Raw genomic sequence first — 17,295 nt, forward strand, 5'->3', positions numbered from 1 at the left:
TGGAACATGAAAAAGGACTCAAATGCTGAGAAGGAGCCATGCCGGTAAAATTAAAACATTCTAGGCATTGTTGTGTTGAAATTGAAATGGGAATGATGACTGATTTATTCTAATTGGATGAAACTGTTGATCCAACCTTTGTCTCTCTCTGCTCTTTCACTTGTCAGTCTGGTTGAATCATTGTCCAACATTTTTTTTTTAAACCCTTCATACAGAATAATATTTGTGAAGAGGATAAAGAGTAGTCCTCTCAGGCATTTGAGTACCAATTCAAGCTTTAGTGGCATTCTTTAGTGGGTTCTAGCTCCCCACTTATAAGAGAAGGATCTCCATCAACAAAATAGTCGAATTCTGATAGTTAAGAAATAAAGTATTTTATATATATATATATATATATATATATATATATTACACATGAATTCACTTTCACCCATGAGTTCCTGTTTGCTAACCACTTGATGCCATACCTCTGACAGAGCAACTGGCTGACCACGGAGGAATGGTGTTGCGCCGCTGGTAGAACAGGATGTAGGCTCCTCTGGTGCATACTTCTTCCTCTGGCACCAAGTCGACGCTGCTGTCATCGTAGCTGTACCACAGTCCGTCCACTGAGTTCCTACAGTAAGCTGGATTAGAACATGACAAGTAAGAACAATGGACAGAAACTGCAGTTCAGCTGCACAGAGAAAGTATCTGTATATATATATATATATATATAGGGTCACACATGAAGTTTGAATAATTTGCAAATTTCTCATCTTTTATAGCGCCAAACAAATGCATGATTTAAGGATTAATTGAGGATTGTGTCTGAAAACAAAATATTCCGTCTTTATGGGCAACAGTGTATAACAGGCTTTGGTTATACAGCAAAAATAACATAAAAAGTATAAATGAATAGCTGGTTTTCATCTGATCATGAGACTGTAAATACAAACAGTACATAAAGATAACTGAGAGACATGACTTCCCATAAAAAACAATGTAGCTATATTTCACACACATATGATACTGAGAGAAACCTCCAATAACCTCAAAGACATCCCAGGGTGAGATTTCAACCGTATCGTAAAAGACCCAGAGACAGGATGCAACTGTCAAGCAAGCTGCTTCCCCGTCCTCATCTCAAGCTCTTCCTAATAGCCTCAGTGCTGCAATTACTGAGCTGGTCCTGCCTCACTTGTACGTCAATTTTCCCATCCTGCCAGTCACTTGAACTCATCACCTACACACCAGGAACCAGGAAAGAAATGAGGAACTATTGATAGGAATGTTATGATACCAGACTGATACCAATACCAGTGAAATTCTACGATTGTCAACACCCAATTCTATACCATGGTAAAAAAGCAAAAACAAAACAAACCCCATGGACTTCAAAATACACTCCTTTATTTGCATAGTTTTTTTGGGGGCAAATTTATCATCAATCCCTCATGATCCGCCTCAAGTTTCTTGCCAAAAACTACATTTTACAAGATAAAATACAAGCTCATTGACATTTGCCCAATGTTAATTGTTTAAGAACTTGAATGCGTCGTAAATGTGTAATCTTTCCAACAGCGAAAAATGGCATCAAAATAGGAGTGGAGACGAAGTTATAAACAAGGATTTTTAAAGTATTTTGGTTGAGTGGGATATTCATTCATATACAGCCGGTGAGAAGCCGTTTAAACTTGAATTCAGAACAGCTGAGTCCCTTGTAATGGGGGGTTTCCCATTTTGAATAAAGGTGTGACTGGTCCTCAAAATGTACTGTAGTTAATTAACATCATGGTAATTTCTGTGACCTGAGAAAATGAGCTCTAAATAGAAGCTCAGCTCACGTGAGGACTTGTTATTATCAATGGGAAATAATATATGTAAGGAATAATCTACGATGGGGAAATGTAGTTTATTGGAGAATGTACTTTGACTACAATCCTCTCCAATCAACCCATTGATTTGATAACATCAACAATAATTTCATTAAACAGAAAATTGCAACTGCATGCCAGCATTAACAGATCCTCTGACTGATACATGAAATCCATTCATGTACTTTATGTACTGTAAGCTTTTGTTCAGAGCCAACCACTTAACAAAATGTACCCACATTTCTTCATCATGTTTAAGCCAGATAAAAGTATCAAACAACATGTTAAAATGTGCCAGAATACAGGAAAGTACATCTAATATGTTCAAACATTTCTGGGGAAGAACCCCCCACCCCTCTGTTAAATTGTTCCCATCACATTTATTTTTCTTCCGACACCCAAAAATATGAACTAAACATTACCAAATGATTCATTCGGACCTCTGTCTGTTATCTAGTAACTTATCATTATAGACTTTATAGTCCTCCATTAGGAGTTATTAGTTAGAAGTACTTATTAATTAACCAATAATCCTTCAGAGATCAGACAGATTCAATTTCTCCGAGGTTTACTCAGGTTTGAGCCCTCTTTACTTTGCATCTCCGCTTTGTGTCTGTCTTTTCAGTGGCAGACTTTCTCTTTCTTTCAGCCTTAGCCGGTGGGACAAGCAGAGGCCGCTTGCTACCGCCGCTCTGCTTTCCCTCCACCTGAACTGCTCTGGGCAACAAGCGTCTTGTTTGCTCATAGTTTCTGAAAATCCTCCACACACTGGAATGTTTAACAGCTGAATGGGATTGTTTAGACTGCTTGCAATTACTGCTGTTGAGGGTATTGGGAAGGACCAGTGTTCATAGAGCCATGCGTAGCCCAAATTGAACGGAAACGTTTATCCAAACGGCTACTTTGGGATTTTTCTTTGATTAAAGCCTACACCATGGTCTGGGTGAATACTTTATTCTGGTTGGCTGCACGGTGTCAATAAATTCCTCATTTCTGATGAAGGACACCTACAGATAGAAACGGAAGTCTGTGGTTAACACCCCTTGCCCTGGATTATTTGGTACAAAATGTCTACAATAGAAAGTTCATCCCGTCATTACTACTATGCTGAATTACTATGAACTGCTGGAACATTTTCCAAATCCCCTCAAGCACTCAATTGGAGATAAAAAATGGTTGATTTAACGCTATGGCTGGGATTATTAAAATGTAAGCAATTTGTGAGCTTCAAGAAGCTTCAAGAAGTATAATTTATGTGGTTACCAATTTTGAAGGTATGTCCAAATGCAAAGTAGCTTGTGTTAATGGTGAGGAAGCCCTCTTGCTGTTCCCATTACTTTATAGCTAAACAGATACAACAGAGACAGGAAAAGGGAATTGCCCCCTTATGAAGAATGAGCTACAACAATGGCTCAATTGGCTGCTTATGAGAGGGTGACTCTTCCAGGAGAATCATGCAATCGCTCCCGTGTGTGCGTGTGTCCTCGAGTGAGTGAATGTGCACCTGTGTGTCTGTCCACGGCATCATATTTTGGGTTCCCAGTCACAGCTGCATGCTCAAGGGCCTCTCAGCGACTCACACATTCGCAAAACCTCGTTTTATACAGCCACTGACTGCTGAATCATCCTCTTAACTGGATCCAGACCGAAAGTCAGACACAGCTGAGAGACACAGAGGGCGGAAACCATGGTCTCCATGACAACAGGGAAACTAATTGGTAATGTTATCCAACCTGCATGTGAAGTAATCTGGGTTTGTGGTCCCAGCGTTTGCACAACGTAACATCCTGAAAAAATTGTCTCATTAATAAACGATACTGAACATAACGTCAGATGGTCAGCCTAGTAGTTCATTGGAAAATTTACCTTTGAACAATGTTATCCATGACTGGAAAATTGGTCAACTGTTTTCCAGGTTTTCCAGGTTGTCAAGGACGCGTGGGTTTTATTGATTCAATCAAACATAACAGCAATATTTATCTCTAATAGATCTCCAGTGAAAGTGAAATAATAACAAAGTGTGTCACCCTGTTTTAAATTTCAATAAAACGTGTAATATATGATCCCAATAGCAGCATAAGCGAAATCCTCTTTAGGTCCTCGGGAAAATCCAAACCACGGAAGTTCAATCACAATGGCGTCCGCTGCTCCCACTGCCAGCCGATCAAACTTACACTAACTTTGGTGTAATCCACCGTGATTGCACCCAAAAATGTGCGTGATTGTCCTTTACCTCAATGACTTACACTCAAACGACCAACAAATGAGAATACTTCCAACTGTTTTCAATCTCCTTTTACTGCTACTTCGCACGATCCGCCTTTTTCCCTCTCCCAAGTATTCCCGCCCCTTTCCCTTAAGCCCCGCCCCCTCCCGGGCCAATTGCAACAGGTGAAACTCACAGACACGCAGTGAATCCAACCACACAAACAAAAATAAAAGGCATAGTCTCCATTCCTCCACAGTTCACCCCACTGTCACAAACATCCACAACAACCCACTAATTCATGACTAAATTGTCTCACTCTCTATTAAACCAAATTACTTTTAGTGTAGCTATCTTATGGATTTACTGCTGCACCTATTTATGATAATTTATAATAATATATATACATTTCTTTGAATCCCTGCCTTCCACACCTGGGCTACAAAAACAAAAACAATAAATATAACTTGACCAGCAAGATTAGATTCAGCATTGTCACCACATCGATATCAAGATTTTCACAAACAAATGTGTACTGTTTGCCGCAGCCTGAAGCAGCGAGTTTAATCTAAATTTCTTTTCCTTCGATGCCTTTGAGCACCACAGGATGGTGACCGTACCACACAGGCTGCAAGCGGGACGTTACACCGCCCCCTGAACCTAACGTAACTTAACATAGGCATGTATTATACTACACAAGTACTGTACTAAGATACTTCTCCATACCCGTATAGTGTCCTCCGTGCATTCCTCCATGATGGTTACACACGGCGTAGAGGTCGTACAGATAGTGGTGGGGGAGGATCATGTCGGCAGGTTGGTGACGTTGGCCTGACGGCAGCTTCCAGGGCGGCGGCCAGGCCCCTAAGTTCAGGTTCCTCATACTCTGACTCCTCTTCACCACATGGGGGGCCATGTCCAAACCAGTCAGGGGGAAACGCACCAGGGTGGACAGCTTGTTCCTTCGCTCGCCTACCTGTTTCAACAGTTCTTATTCATATACAGTACACATATGTGCAGGTATGAAAACACACATCTCTATGGGAAGATCTATGAGGAGTGGATCGAACATAAATCAATTCAACACAATGTTAATTGAATAGCTATCAAATTCATGTTGAAACAAAATATAATAATATGAAACACATAAATGACCGATTTGAAATAATACCACATCACAGATTTATCACATGGGCAAGAAAATTAGCTAATAGACACCCCTCATAGGTTCTATTCACGGTGTATTCACCGATTAGATCTGAGGAGCCTGGTCATCACAGAGATGGGAGGATGTGCTTATGAAATAATGGAGCGTTTGCTATTCATGAATAACATCATGGCTATTTTCAAAATCAAAGAATATGCCTACATGCATTAATAAGAGCAGTCACATCAGGATGTAGGACCACCAGAGCAATATTTTGAATTTCTGAACAATTCTCGAAAAACATTTGTTCGTTCTATTGACAACCACAAAAAGCAAGTGAGATAAAAAAAAATGTAATCTGTGTCAGTACTACGGACAACACTGCAACAACACACCATACAAACAACAAACAGCACCGTCTATTATTCTGAAACAACCGCGAAGCAATAATAGCGTGTATCTCTGACAATAATGCTGTTTGTATTATTTTGTAAATAAAGCCGAAACAGGGGGGGGGATAAGGAGCAAGACAAGACTTGACCATTCAGATTGTCTGCTCGTCCTTTAATGTTGCTCTCTTGACTGTGTAGGGAGATTTAAGAGAAGTGCAGCAGCAATTTCCTGTGCAATTTGAAGAAGATTTTAAATAATTTCTCATATTGAAGCCCCTTTCCCCCTCCTCGGACCGCACCTTATCATCATGGAAGGTCCTGCCGGCCCCCGCAACTTTTGGTCAGAGGAAGGAATGGTGTGATGTGGGAACTTTGCAGGAAAGTGCCTAATGGCCATGCCTGGGTTTAAACCAGGCCTGAGCTCAGGGCTCAACACGGTGGTTGTGTGGGAGGAAGATACGGTTGGGGTACTTTGCCAATGACAGAGTGAAATCCGTTGGCCTTGATTGGCCTCAGCCATGACATAAATACGAAGATATTTTGATGGACGCCTTCTTTAAAAAAAAAAGAAGAAAAAAAGGAAAAGCACATTTGCAGACACTTATACATTATGTATGAAGTAGACACAGAATATGATGTGCCCTTGTGTCTCATTAATATTGGGGAATTCAAATGAGGCAGATTAAATATCCATCCATCCATCCATTTTCTACCGCTTATCCTGTATTCACGGTCGCGGGGGGGCTGGAGCCGATCCCAGCTGTCATTGGGTGAAGGCAGGGTACACCCTGGACAGGACGCCAGTCTATCACAGGGCTGACATGTCGAGACAAACAACCATTCACGCTCACATTCACATCTACGGGCAATTTAGAGTCATCAATGAACCTATCCCAACCTGCATGTCTTTGGACTGTGGGAGGAAGCCGGAGAACCCGGAGAGAACCCACGCTTACACGGGGAGAACATGCAAACTCCACAGAGAAGGAACCCGGGCTGACCCAGGGATCGAACCCGGGACCCTCTTGCTGTGAGGCGAGAGTGCTACCCACTACACCACCGTGCAGCCCGCAGATTCAATATGAATTATTATATTTTTCATAAATATTTAATAATTTCATTAAATAAAGGTATAAAAAAATAATTGCTGCAAATCGCTGACAACTATTATTAATTGTTAACAACGCTACAAGTGCTAAACTGGAAGAAGGTGGTGCTCCCTGGACTGCGGGGCAGAATTTGGTGAATAGAGTCTTTTAACTTGTGCTTGACCCGCTCCGTTAAAAGGTCATACGAATGCTCCGACAGATTTTCAACCCGATCTGAGTAAGGAAGTTTGGAAAACGCCTGCGGTGCGACTCTCAGCTGTGAAAGCTGTGGAGTGCACTGTTCCCAGTTTCCAACAGTGAAAATGACATCCCAACATAGTGCAGAGGATGTTATGGTCAAGGATTCTTTTTACGGTGTAGATTTGAGAGTTGTTGATTTTTGAAACAGTGGAAAGACTAACCAAGACATTCTCATTGAATTAAGTCTTTTACACTGGTTTAACAAGACAATAAAGCCTTTCTTGGTCAGGTGTAAGATAAAACTTGAATTCTGAAGGTGTAGGGTTGTTTTTTTCCGGTTTAAAGGAATACTTCACCCATTTGCATTAAGCTTTGTATGGTTAGAAACCGGGTAGTATTTTTGAATGGTCGTGCATCATTTCCTTATATTCGTATTTCATATCATCATTTTGTGTTTTCGGAGGCTGCTTTGGTTAGAGGGGGTGAGACTACAACACTAGCTCTTCATGTTTTCAACACTGAGGCTGCAGACCTATTACAGACCAGTGGTGGGACCTCACTTCAGACTCGGGGTGTGAGCGGAACTGGACCGGTCCTTTTAGAATAGAAATGCTGCTCTGCGCTCTGTCCAAAACCCAGTTAGCCGCCGCCGGCCTTACAATTACGAGGTTATCCTATGTATCATTACTCAGTGTTTAACAAGAACGAGCTCTAAGATATCAGATGATATTGTGATGAAGACACAAATATTCAAATACTAATATTGATCTTGGAAACAGCTAAGAATACCACCCACATCATAACATGCGCAGAGAGTTAATGTTTGTTGACGGAAAAGAAAATGATGCAACACGAAGATAATTCCAGTGATGAGAATATGTTTTAATTTGGTCTAGAGAGTCTTAAACCAAACGAGGCAAAGGGCAGCAGCCTGAGCAACTGCAGCCACGGTGTGTGGACGTTCCTGTCAGGCCTGTCTGGTAATGAGTCCCATCTGAATCCTACTGGAGTTTGCACCACAGAATGAAAGAGGGACCCAAACGGGCTTGTATGTGACTGTGTATTGCAGTTGGAAGGCGCTTGTTAATGCATTGCAGAGCAGTTTTTTTTTCTCATAAAAATCTTTCTCAGAGCAGACATTTTGAGTCCAACTTGTCCCGGCGAGACATGACACAACACCAGGAGCCTGAGACGAAAACAGTCTGGAATTAGTGGAATTAGTGAGTCATACCTGTGCTTTTCCCAGTGGGACATGCCAGACATCAACTTATTTACACCTGCTTAGAATTCATGTGGACTCTGTATAACGATTTGGAGAAGGCACACATCGAGAGATTAAAGTTTCAGTAATTGCCTGCCAAATCCTACCATGAGACCGTTCCAATGTCGAGGATCCTTCAAATTCTACTGAGTGAGTCATTCATTGGGAGGATTTTCAAGGATGCATGAGTGTGTTGCAACACTCATAAACACCCACAGTCGGATGGTGAAATATGCAAGTAAACTTTTAGTAATTCCACTTCGGAAGTCTGCCAAACTCGTTTCTTAACATAATTTGAGGACAGAAATTGCCAATCTAGTTGTGGAATCGGTATTTTTCAACACAGTCTGGTCGGTCTGAGGAGAACATAACGGCTGTTTCTATCTAACGTGGTGAATTAAGGTTTATTTTCACCAAAGCAGAATTGGTGATTGTCAGAAGTGGAAAGACTGCGTTAATAAAGACAGATTCGATGTTTTATTTTTTCGTATCCCCTCCCTACCTGTTTTGAATCTCTTGAAATCAATAACCCTAGTCGAAATTGTAATGTACCGAATTATCACTCACTAGACTGACGTGTGCTCTCTGAATGCTAGGAGGGAGTCTAGACCAACCTCTGTAGGGCCCAACCTACCAAGGAAGCATCCTTGACTTTGAGAAACCCCCAGTGATCGATTTGGCCAGGGGTGCAGTGTTTAATAGGATACCTGCATAGTGTATCTCAGTACTGAAACAATGCATTGGTGAAAACCGAAAACATTATGAAAAGTGATGGAATAACAGAAGATGACAGAAGATGGAACTTGTTATTGTATCAACACAAGAAAGTGGAGGCCATGAATAAATAATATGCAACCCAGACTGGGGGAACTATTCAGATCAGCTACACTGTTGCTTATAACAGATAAATATGATACATTGTTGTTGATGAGTTGCCTCTCGCAAATTAAGTGCCCTGTCATAAGCAGAGATGCATATGCAGATGTATGTGTCCAGGGCTTTTATTGTGAATGATAAGAACGGAAAGAGTGAAGCTGCTGTCATTTTGGGAGCACTAAAAACACTGTTTGAAAAGATGAAGGGAACACTTAATCATCACAGGATAACACAGAGTCAGTTAGACTCCAGGGATATGATCAGTCCATCCATTTAAGAAGCTGCATTTCAGCTGCTTTGTTGCAAATGAAAGTGACAGCAGGTGCAATGGAGGTAACAGCAGAACGACCCCCACAGAGGGAAGGGAATGGTACTGATGTTTTGGCCACAGACAAGTGCTCTCTCCTTCTGCTTCCTGACTGATCGTTCTGTAGTTCTGGGTTCTGCTAGTGTCACTACTAGGAGAACAAGGCGGTGCCTGCAGCCAGATCAGGTTCACAGGTAGTGAGGGCACAAGAATTAAGATTTTCAAGTTGAATCATTTGTTCATCGAGATGTGTGATTTAAGTGTTCCCTTAACAGTGTAGTATAGATGCCACTCATAACCTCGGCTCCAGTACTTTAGTGCCATATTTCATTCAAGAGCAAGAGCACATGTATTTGCAGCGTGCATATGAGAGAAAAACATGCCTGCTATGCTTGCAGTGGAAGGAGATTCAACGTAACGCATTAATATGATAAAACACAGTCATTCTCAAACTATCCATAGTAATAAAATGGGATTTGTACCATTGTAATGGCATGGCATTGTGATACTTTTCTAGAACTGGCACACCGTGCAACACAGGCTGGTGACCTGCTGCTTATAGCTGAACAAGGAGGATATAATCCTGAACATTGCAGCGCAGCGAGATGTATTTTACATGCATGTCTTGAGGGTGGAAGCATCAGTGGCTGTCACGCTGCAGGTAAATAGTCATTCGTATGAGCGTTTCTTTATCTTCCTGCAGTGTAGCAAGAGCACTCTCTCGCAGGCAGAATGTTTCATTCATCTTTTTTTGTTAACAACTTCTTTCCTCTATGTTTTTCCATTCAATAAACAGTCAGGATGCACAAAAACTGAGACAGACGAGCTCCGCCGTAGGTTAGACCCGTTCCCATTTTTAAAAGGGGAGGGACCAGAGGGTTTCAATAATTGGGATACGCCGATTTGTTTGGAAGGTTGCTGAAAAAAGAACTGGTCATTTAAATTCACATTCAGAGTGAGTGATTATATGGATTTTATTCTGTGTTCTTTATTTTTCGACGAAATGAGTATTTCCTTTGATTGTGATATTGAATTGATTAAATTGATTCAGTTCACTCCTCACAGAAGGTAAGAGCACAAACAAATACAATTAAACAGAAAGCATTGATTAAATTGTAATAAGTTTGACCTTTTACTTCTCTTAAAGTGATGGTCCGGAGTGAAATGCACCCTAGGGTAATTTTCACCATGACATCCAGCCAAATACCATTAGCGATGGTCAGCATTGGTCAAGATAGGGCTAGCAGCCGAATGGCTTAGTACTAGCGCGATGGTACATCTTGATTATCTCATAAATTACCCCACTAATAATGCATGGAATGTTACCAAACTTCTGCAGTAGTACACATAGGGTCTGTACTCACAAAACGAGGCATTTGAAAGTTTGTAAGTACACCAGGACTTTATTTAAAAGAACACTTGCCTGGTAGCTTCTATCCTCTGCTGCTAACGCTAACTAACACTACTACTACTACTACTACTCTACTACCGCAGCGTAGACGCTACTTCCGTGTTTACCCAGCTTCTTCTCCTTCCGTGACGCGAGTTTCACGCGAGAGTATGAAAAAGTTTCGCAGAAATTTTATAAATGCTTGTATTATCAGGTCAACACTTGTCAACACTTGTTAACCTGATAATACAAGCATTTATAAAAATTCAGCAAAACGTTTTCATACTCTCGCGTGAAACTCGCGTCACGGCATCGGCTGGGTAAACACGGAAGTAGCGTCTACCCTATGTGTACTACTGCAGAAGTTTGGTAACATTCCATGCATTATTAGTGGGGTAATTTACGAGATATACCCTCTGTACCATAGCGCTAGTACTAAGCCATTCGGCTGATAGCCCTATCTCGACCAATGTTGACCATCACTAAAAATGCTTCTGAGGGGGTATTTGGCTGGATGTCATGGTGGAAATTACCTAGGGTGCATTTCACTCCGAACCAACTCTTTAACGCTGCTCTAATTGATTTTGGGGGGGCAATTAGGGGTAGCAGAATGTGAAAAACTGAATATTGACTTATCATTACCTTGTAAGTGTGTCAAGGTAAAGAAACAAACAATTGCCTTTTCACACATATCCAGGAAAACATGACACACAATAAAGCATTTATTTCTCAAACAACACTGTATGGCAATATCTGGGTCATAAGCTGCTGTTAATACACTAACATGAAATACAGAGATACAGCACTGTGAGTTTATGAAAGCTTGTACTTTTTTGAACCAAAACAGCAAAGTGCATGTAAGCGCCATGTAGAGATGAGGGGGGCTACGGGTCTCTGTGTGTTTGGCAGTATCAGTGACCCCTGTCATTTTGATCAGTTGAACTACATCGACTAGTGCAGCATTAAGAGATGAATTATTAAATGTTTAACTAGAGTACCTTTCTTCACCAGAGGCTACTTAAAGGCACACATACCTGTCGGAAGCGCTTGAGATGGAGGATCAGAATGTCAGGCAGAGTCCACAGGCTCATCTTCACCATGCCCTGCTGAAGCTGCTTACAGTGGGGACACTTCCAGGCATCATCCGGGGCCAGCTGGAATCATGCAAGGACTCAATCAATTGCATGGTTATACAGATCAATTCAAATCGCTAGTAGAGGTAAGAAAGTTCAGAGGTCTAAAACGCTTTTCAGGCCAAGGACCCCTTAGCTGACAGTGACAGGGCGGCGGGACCCCCTATCGTATACAATTGTGTTGATTATTAAACCAGACAATAATAATGTGGAGTGCAGCCTAGTTCCATATATAAAATACTTTGCAACGATGTATATGTATAATGCGAAGCCGTTACAATAATAATTGAACAGATTATAAACAGATTTATAGAACATATTTTATTTCTATATTGGCATTTCTACATCACAACTTCACAACATAACATTTAACAAATAGGAAGATGTGCCTATTATAGGTTGTTTATGTGTATTTCTGGACATTTTTAATTTTTGGAAGAAAAGTTAGGGATCAAATATTCTGGGGACATCCTGATATTCCTGTTATTTTCTCTTCACACTGCTCAGTTAGACTACACTAAAAATATTCTATTAAAATGAAATAATTACCAATCATGACTATGTTGTAGCAAATAGCCGCCCCTATCATTTTCAGTCAATGCCAGTCTACATCTGTCAACTCTATGCTTCTATTTCAAAAGGCTGTATGAGTTGCTTAGGTTCTGTTGTATGACATGAGATCAGGACATGTCCTTGTCTCATGGTGCTTCATTTAAAATAAACATAATTGGTGCAGGAGAATAACCTGCTGTCGGCGTGATGGTCCCGTCTGTCTGCACCAAAGTGCCTCAACAGTTGGCAGCAGAAATCGCTTGCTGCAACTCCACTACAATAATCACTGAAATGAATGTTCAACCATTTTCCCAATGAGAGAAATGATTGGCAAATGCAGATATTTGATGCCATTGTGCCACTAGTGTGTGAGAGAGAAAGAAAGAAAAAGAGAGACATAGTAATGTACATCCAAATTCACTTGATTGCATGTCCCCTTGTTTCCTGTCATTTGCATCCTATTCATTGGAAAAGGGAAAAGAATGAGAAAGGGCAAATCTGTTTTCCACTTCCCTTTTGCAAAAAAGCCTAACAAAAGCAACAAAGGAGCAAAGTATTTCCAGCTACTGAATGGGCTTAAAAGTAATGCTCAAGCACTCGTTGGTGTGGTTAAAGAGCACTGGGGAATGACTCACAGAATTTTTTGGATATAAAAACATACCCCTGCTCAAAGCTCTTCTGCCTATTATCACTCATGCATCCATTTACTCCAAAGAAGGAACAAATCTGCATGTTTTTCACTGATGATGACCCTGCAAGACACAGATGGATTCTGGGTCGAGCTTGGGCACTCTTCAGACTCGTGGTGTGAGCGGGACATAGAACGATGCTCCGACCTTTTTTTGAAAATATCGCTCTATCCAAAATCCACCGGCTCACATGCTCTGATTTAGGTGACACATCACTTCATTGGAGCACTAAAGAAAGTTGAGTCCAGCTCAACTTTGATTTGTAGCACATCCTGCCCATCACGCAGGAAGAAAAGCGGGCTCATGTCCGCAGCTTCCATTGAAAATGACTTGCAGCCCGTTGCTGTGTAGAAACAGATAATATGATGCACTGAGACACTGTTCCTCTTCAATTAATTTGCTTAACATGATAGAAGGGGTGTATTGGAGGCAATAGGGTCTCCCAAGTGGTCCCAGGGGACCCTATATGAATCTAAACTATTAGGTGCCTTAAACTTGCATGGAAGTCTATGAGAAAATGATCCTACTTCTCACTTGATTTATTATCTCAGTAAACATTGTAAACATGCGTTTATAGTCTCAATTGCTAATTCCATGTCTTCTTCAAAACAGCATGTTGCTCTTTTAGTACATTGTGGACCCATTTCGAGTAACAGACCATGAAGCAGGTATTCTTTAAGGTGCAGCCTCCCTATCATCGCTATCATAGCCTCATCTCTACCAATGTAACGAGCTACCAAGTTTACTTAGAAAACTAGCTGGAAAGTTTCCCTTGAATTATGGAAGCTAACTTTGTTAACAGCTTCACACCAGAAGCCAAATCGAACCAGGAGAAGTAAGGTTGTAGCTGGGGGTTTGTCAGATCCACCTGTCGCTCCTCTGCAGTCCAAATATGGTCGCTCACGTTCACTCCAAAAAATCAGAGATGGCGACGACCAAAGTGCCAACCATGAATCTTCAAAAGCTTAGTCCACCTTCCAATGAGTGGTCTATGCTAACATTCTGAAAGAATGAGATAAGCAGCTTCCTTTTTAGGGAGGGCAAAGCCTTTGAGATAGGATGAGGAGCTCAGCCATCCAGAGGAGGCTTGGAGGAGAGCTGCTGCTCCTTAAAGTTGGAAGGAGACAGCCGAGGTGGTTCTGGGATCTCATCAGGATGCCTCCTGGACGCCTTCCTTTCAAGGTTTTCCAGGCATTTTGAACTGGTAAGGGACAACCTCGGATTACCCCAGGAAGAGCAACGTTGCTGGGATACCCTGCTAAACTTGCTGCCCCCCATGACCCGGCCTAGATAAGCAGAAGATAATGGGGCAAATTCCTTGTATGCAAAACCCTATTTGCCAAAAAAACAATCTACCATCAATCTACAATCTTTCATATTTCCAACCATAGAGATTTCTTCTCTGTGTCCCATTCACCGTGGCAAGAAAGAAGAATTCCCTGCCGGTATTAATATGCGGGAGTACTGTTTACTCAGAATAGGAGGTGGTCGTACTACTGCTATGACTAATGAGTTATAAAGTAAGCATTGCACTCCTACAACATTGTCAGAGTCCAGAACCACAGATAATGTCTCTTTAATTTAAGACTTTCTTTTTGTGAAGAGTGAAGGGAATTTTAGTTTTGATTTTGCAATTTCGACTTTAGATTGGACCAGATAGAGAGATGGCTGGATTAACCAGGGAGACATAAGAAGAACTGAAGTTCTGATTCGTTGCGTTGTACTCGATCTTACCTGTTCTTCTTTGGTATACAGTTGAAACGACTCATCTAAGGTACAGCTATGCTGCTGCAGGTGCTGCTGCTGGTTCCTCACACTCTCCGCATCCTTGATCACCTCCTCTTGAATGCTGCCAAAGAGACTGGAGCACACACACACACACACACACACACACACACACACACACACACACACACACACACACACACACACACACACACACACACACACACACACACACACACACACACACACACACACACACACACACAGGATTTATTGTTCTCATTCAGTGAAATAATTTCATTTGGATCCGTGTGACAGTGGAGATGATATCCAGGTTATAATGTTTGTGCACAGTGCTTACCATTCTTTAGTCTTGTTCTCCCACTCAATGACAACCTTCACGTGGGGGGGTCCCCCAGGGCCGCAGAACTTCAGAGCTCTACAATACAGCAAGAGATCAACTTTAAAAACAAACTGAGTTCCAGACAATTTGGAACTCAAACATTTCTGATCTCCTACTAGAGAAAGTACAATGAAACGCCACTCGAAGTCAGAGTTCTTTTGAAATCCGTTTCAAAGCCTGAAGCAACAAAAACTGAGGGATAAGGGTGTCATGAAGCAAATAATGGAACTGCTCTAGTGAATAACTCCAAGGCTTTCTTCGAATGTTAGTCTGTGCTTTTTATTTTGTGTAGGGTGACACCATTCACAGACCTGGCGTCAAATCAGGTGTTAATATGAAAGTCTGATGTTCAGCCATTGTCTTGTGAAAATGATATTAAAGATTAGGATGTGTGCGATTTCTTCCTTGTCATGTTCTGGTGTTTTGAGAGGCTGCATGTGTCTGGAAGTTAAGATGAGGACGTTGTAGATCATGCATACTCAGATTTAATAAATGAATACATTTAGATGAGGAAAAAATGAAAGCTGTCATGTTTGGTGGAGATAACAAAAGATAAAAGCCCAGATTCATTCTTCAGTCCCTCAATGCTCTAGGTAATTTTTTTTGTGTCAAAATTCACTGCTCTTTGATTTTTGCACAGCATCTGTATTCTGGATGTAAACCCGTCTGGAGATTTAAAGCATGACAGAATACTAAATGATTCTCTCTGTGAGCCGTTTCCATCTAGAAGTCATGTTGTTATCGTTCATTGTGAATATGTTTATGTTTGTGTACTGAGCGTTGCCACTAGATGTCAGGCTTACATAACATGTCAACACATTCCAGAGAGGTTAAAGAACTCAATAATACAATAGTACATTTACCACCATACTGTAAATACATATACTCCTCTCTTTCAATAATAGTTGCCGCTGGATGAATGAGAAACATGTCTTCACTTCTCCAGTGGCGTCACACTACACAATGCAGGACACACAAAGCACACAAGATCTCTCCCGGGACTTAGTGAAGGGTCAATTGTCAAATTCTATTACCTTCTACTGTCTTTAAATGATCACTCAATCATTTTTTATGCGTACAATTTCAAAACTGAATAGCTAAATTCATACTTTTTAAAAAATCCATTTACTAATGTTGTGTCTCCATCTCGCAATTCATTCAACCTTTCCATTTAACTGCTTAAATTGAAAGACAGCTCTCCGGGTGAGCAGTGCGCTACTGAGAAATGAAATAAAACCCATTTCAAAGCAGCAGTTGGAGCTTTGATTACACTGCTGCCAACACATAGAAGCTGCCCAATTAACCACGGTTAATTCTTACAAATATTGGCGTGGCACACACAGCCAATAACAACTATCATTTAGTAACGAGGTGATTACACAGTAAGATGACCATGGCAGCAGATTATAACGATGTTTGCACACCGGCACTAGCAGTGAGACAGCTTCTGGATATTTAGCCACAAATCTTCAAGCATGTGTGACACTGCCAGGCGAATATGATTTATTTTGATGTTTTTTGTGCTGTACAAGCTTGAGAGACAGAAAAATATCATTTAATTTTTAATCAAAACTCATCAAAGTAAGATCTGTTGATGACACAGAATATGCTTTCAGACACAAACCAAAATAACATTCATCACAGATGGGATGCTGGCAAAAAAAAATAGGTTAAATGGATCATGACTGGGATACATTCAAACTCATGTCTCTGAAAATTCATCAGCCATGACGTCATGGTGATGTCATTGAGTTTTACGGTAATTGTGTAGTTGGATACTCAGAAAGTCTAATGATCACATGAGAATCATGGGATTACATACAACACAAAAATCTATCTTGTATCTCTAGCACGGACCAATCAGCATCCTGAGAGGTGCTCCTGCAGCTACGGGCCTGCTGTTGTGTGTGACGTGACGACAACAAAGACAAACAATGGCAGCTCCTGAAGAGGTTCAGATATCAACAGCATAATATTATATATCAGAACATATCATATCAGAATCAGAGCAAAAAAACATTATCAGAATGTTCAAACAATGTCCAAACAGTTTCCAATGACGGCTGCTC

General features: G+C 41.1%; 1 protein-coding gene across 1 annotated transcript in view; it reads right to left on the reverse strand.

The window, feature by feature from the left end:
• usp43a (ubiquitin specific peptidase 43a) overlaps positions 1–17,295 on the reverse strand; it is a 99,979-nt gene that overhangs the window by 4,374 nt on the left and 78,310 nt on the right. Inside the window, exons 10-14 of the mRNA XM_084002752.1 lie at positions 15,185–15,262; positions 14,833–14,959; positions 11,759–11,878; positions 4,789–5,038; positions 468–626 (exon numbers count right to left, since the gene is read on the reverse strand). Of these exons, the coding sequence (XP_083858878.1) occupies positions 468–626; positions 4,789–5,038; positions 11,759–11,878; positions 14,833–14,959; positions 15,185–15,262 (734 nt within the window). The remainder of the gene's footprint in view (positions 1–467; positions 627–4,788; positions 5,039–11,758; positions 11,879–14,832; positions 14,960–15,184; positions 15,263–17,295) is intronic.

This window comes from Eutrigla gurnardus (genome assembly GCF_963514095.1).
Source record: "Eutrigla gurnardus genome assembly, chromosome: 3".
Taxonomy (NCBI): Eukaryota; Metazoa; Chordata; class Actinopteri; order Perciformes; family Triglidae; genus Eutrigla; species Eutrigla gurnardus.